Source organism: Thamnophis sirtalis, unplaced genomic scaffold (genome assembly GCF_051295495.1).
Source record: "Thamnophis sirtalis isolate CommonGarterSnake01/CBP01778 unplaced genomic scaffold, rThaSir2_p1.2 scaffold_3, whole genome shotgun sequence".
In the NCBI taxonomy this organism is placed as follows: Eukaryota; Metazoa; Chordata; class Lepidosauria; order Squamata; family Natricidae; genus Thamnophis; species Thamnophis sirtalis.
Genome location: NW_028261383.1, coordinates 150,416,590 through 150,418,610, shown reverse-complemented (window position 1 = coordinate 150,418,610; position 2,021 = coordinate 150,416,590). Strand labels below are relative to the sequence as shown.

At 42.6% G+C, this 2,021-nt stretch overlaps 1 protein-coding gene across 1 annotated transcript; it reads right to left on the bottom strand.

Annotated features, from left to right (window-relative positions):
* Window positions 1-560: 560 nt before the first annotated feature.
* On the bottom strand, window positions 561-1,713 carry LOC148048243 (apolipoprotein F-like). The gene has a single exon (XM_087707866.1). The coding sequence runs from the start codon at window positions 1,695-1,697 to the stop codon at window positions 624-626; it is 1,074 nt and encodes a 357-aa protein (XP_087563992.1). The 5' UTR covers window positions 1,698-1,713; the 3' UTR covers window positions 561-623.
* Window positions 1,714-2,021: the final 308 nt, after the last annotated feature.

The window sequence follows — 2,021 nt, the reverse complement described above, 5'->3', positions numbered from 1 at the left end:
GGTGCCAGTAAGAGTAGGACAAAGAATATTCAGTTCTACAAAATTCTGCTTGGGTGTTCATTATGTCCCTCTAAGGATTATTTGGACCATCCAACTACAAAATGTAAAACCTTTTTGCCCAGCTGTTTTGACACGTTTTGTAAAAACAAATCATCCTATGAAAGTCACTGATTTGGAAAAAGAAAATAGCAAAGCATCCGCCATTTTCCGTCACTTAAGCAGATTTTAAAAATATAGATATAATTTGTAATAATTTGTAATAGCTTCAATCAAGAGTTCTCAAACTTTGGGTAGTAACATCTCCACTTTGGGGACCTGGGGAAAAGAATGTCAATGAAAAGTGTCAGGTTTTTCTTTAAAAAAAAGTGTTCAGACTTGGATAAGAGAAAGCTTTAGGGCCGTCAAAATTCAGATATCAATCTTTGGCTCTGGTCCCTGAACCTATCAAGTTCAAGGCTCATAGTAATTATATAGATTAAAATTTAATTATTTTAGAGGTACATTTATTTCTTACTCAGACTTAACTTCAACAGAATCAAATCAGAAATTTTATTGGATGGATTGTACATTCTCATTTATTATTTTAGGTGATTGTAGCAGTGCAAAGTTTGAGAATGCCTGGATTAGGTTGTGATGTTTGCAGCACAGACGTTGGTGGGGACTGGACACGGTGGTTCCTTCTCCTTTTGAAAATCATAAATTATAGCGTCCACACCTTTTCTGTACACTTGTTTCACTACCATAGCAACCCCCATTCTAAAGGGAGTCCCAGCCCCCCCAGAGAGAGCAACCAAGGCATCAAAACCCAGGTCAATGGCCCCCTCTTGAGCACGCTTCTTGGCCATGTCAATGCAGTCTTGAGTATAGTAGTATATGGTGGTTGCAAAGTTATATAGAGTGCTGACTCCAGGTATGATCGTCAAAAGCTTGTGTATCTTTTGCTCCGTTAGATTTACACAGACTGCTGATGATGAACGTCGCATGCGTGCCTGAGTGTAACATTCATGAAGCCAGGAATGAGAACCATGCTGTGGCCAGAAGTAGCTGCCATTTCTAAGCACCACTTGGAAGGAACTGCTGCCGTTGGTGATAACTCCTCCACAAACATTCCCTAAACGGTGACAGGCGTCAGCAGCTGTTGGAAACCACTTATATTCACGGTACACCTGGCCATGGAGGAGAGCTCCATCAACCTGCATCAGGCCTCCGCAGTGGAAAGTTTGTTTCTGGGCTAACTGGTCCAAATTGAACTGTAGCGCAGCAAAGCTTGTATTTTCACCTGTAGGTTTAGCTGTGTCCAGGATCTTTATCATTGTCAACAGGAGGTCACTTGCATCTTTCTGCCCCAGTTCCTGGTAGAGCCCTAGGCCAAGGGTTTCGGCATGGTGGCTACAGCCGGCATTTTGCAAGGCAAGCACCAGGGTAGCTTGAATCATAATCTGGGCTGGTTGAGGCACGCTGTCAAAATGTTCGAGGGTATCAGGCATTAAGTCGCTGCACGAAACCTTTTCAGGCAACTTCATGGAATTAGAAGAGACAGAAGTGAGCAAAGCGCGGAGAGAAGCAAGGCTGGAATCCAAGGAAGAATTTTCAACGTGGTTTCTTGGATCAGTTGCAGTCCCTGGTTGCCCTCCTAATCCATGATGCGGCAGGAGGGCAAGGAAAGTCAGGAGCATCAAAGACGGTAATAAGTACATGTCAGCTTCTCTGGGCAGTGCTACAATGGGGAGAAATCAATGTATTGATTTATTTAAATAATATAGAAAGCCATCCAACACTGGCAACATGCAAACATTAAAAAAAAAACAGTGGCTAAAAATAATAACCCATGATCTTTGAGTTAAATAATACATTCCAATGCTAAAATCCTATCTACAATAAAAGGTAAAGGATCCCCTCGCACATGTGTCCTAGTCATTCCTGACTCTAGAGGGTGGTGCTCATCTCCGTTTCAAAGCCGAAGAGCCAGCACTGTCCGAAGACATCTCAGTGGTCATGTGTCTGGCATGACTAACGCCAAA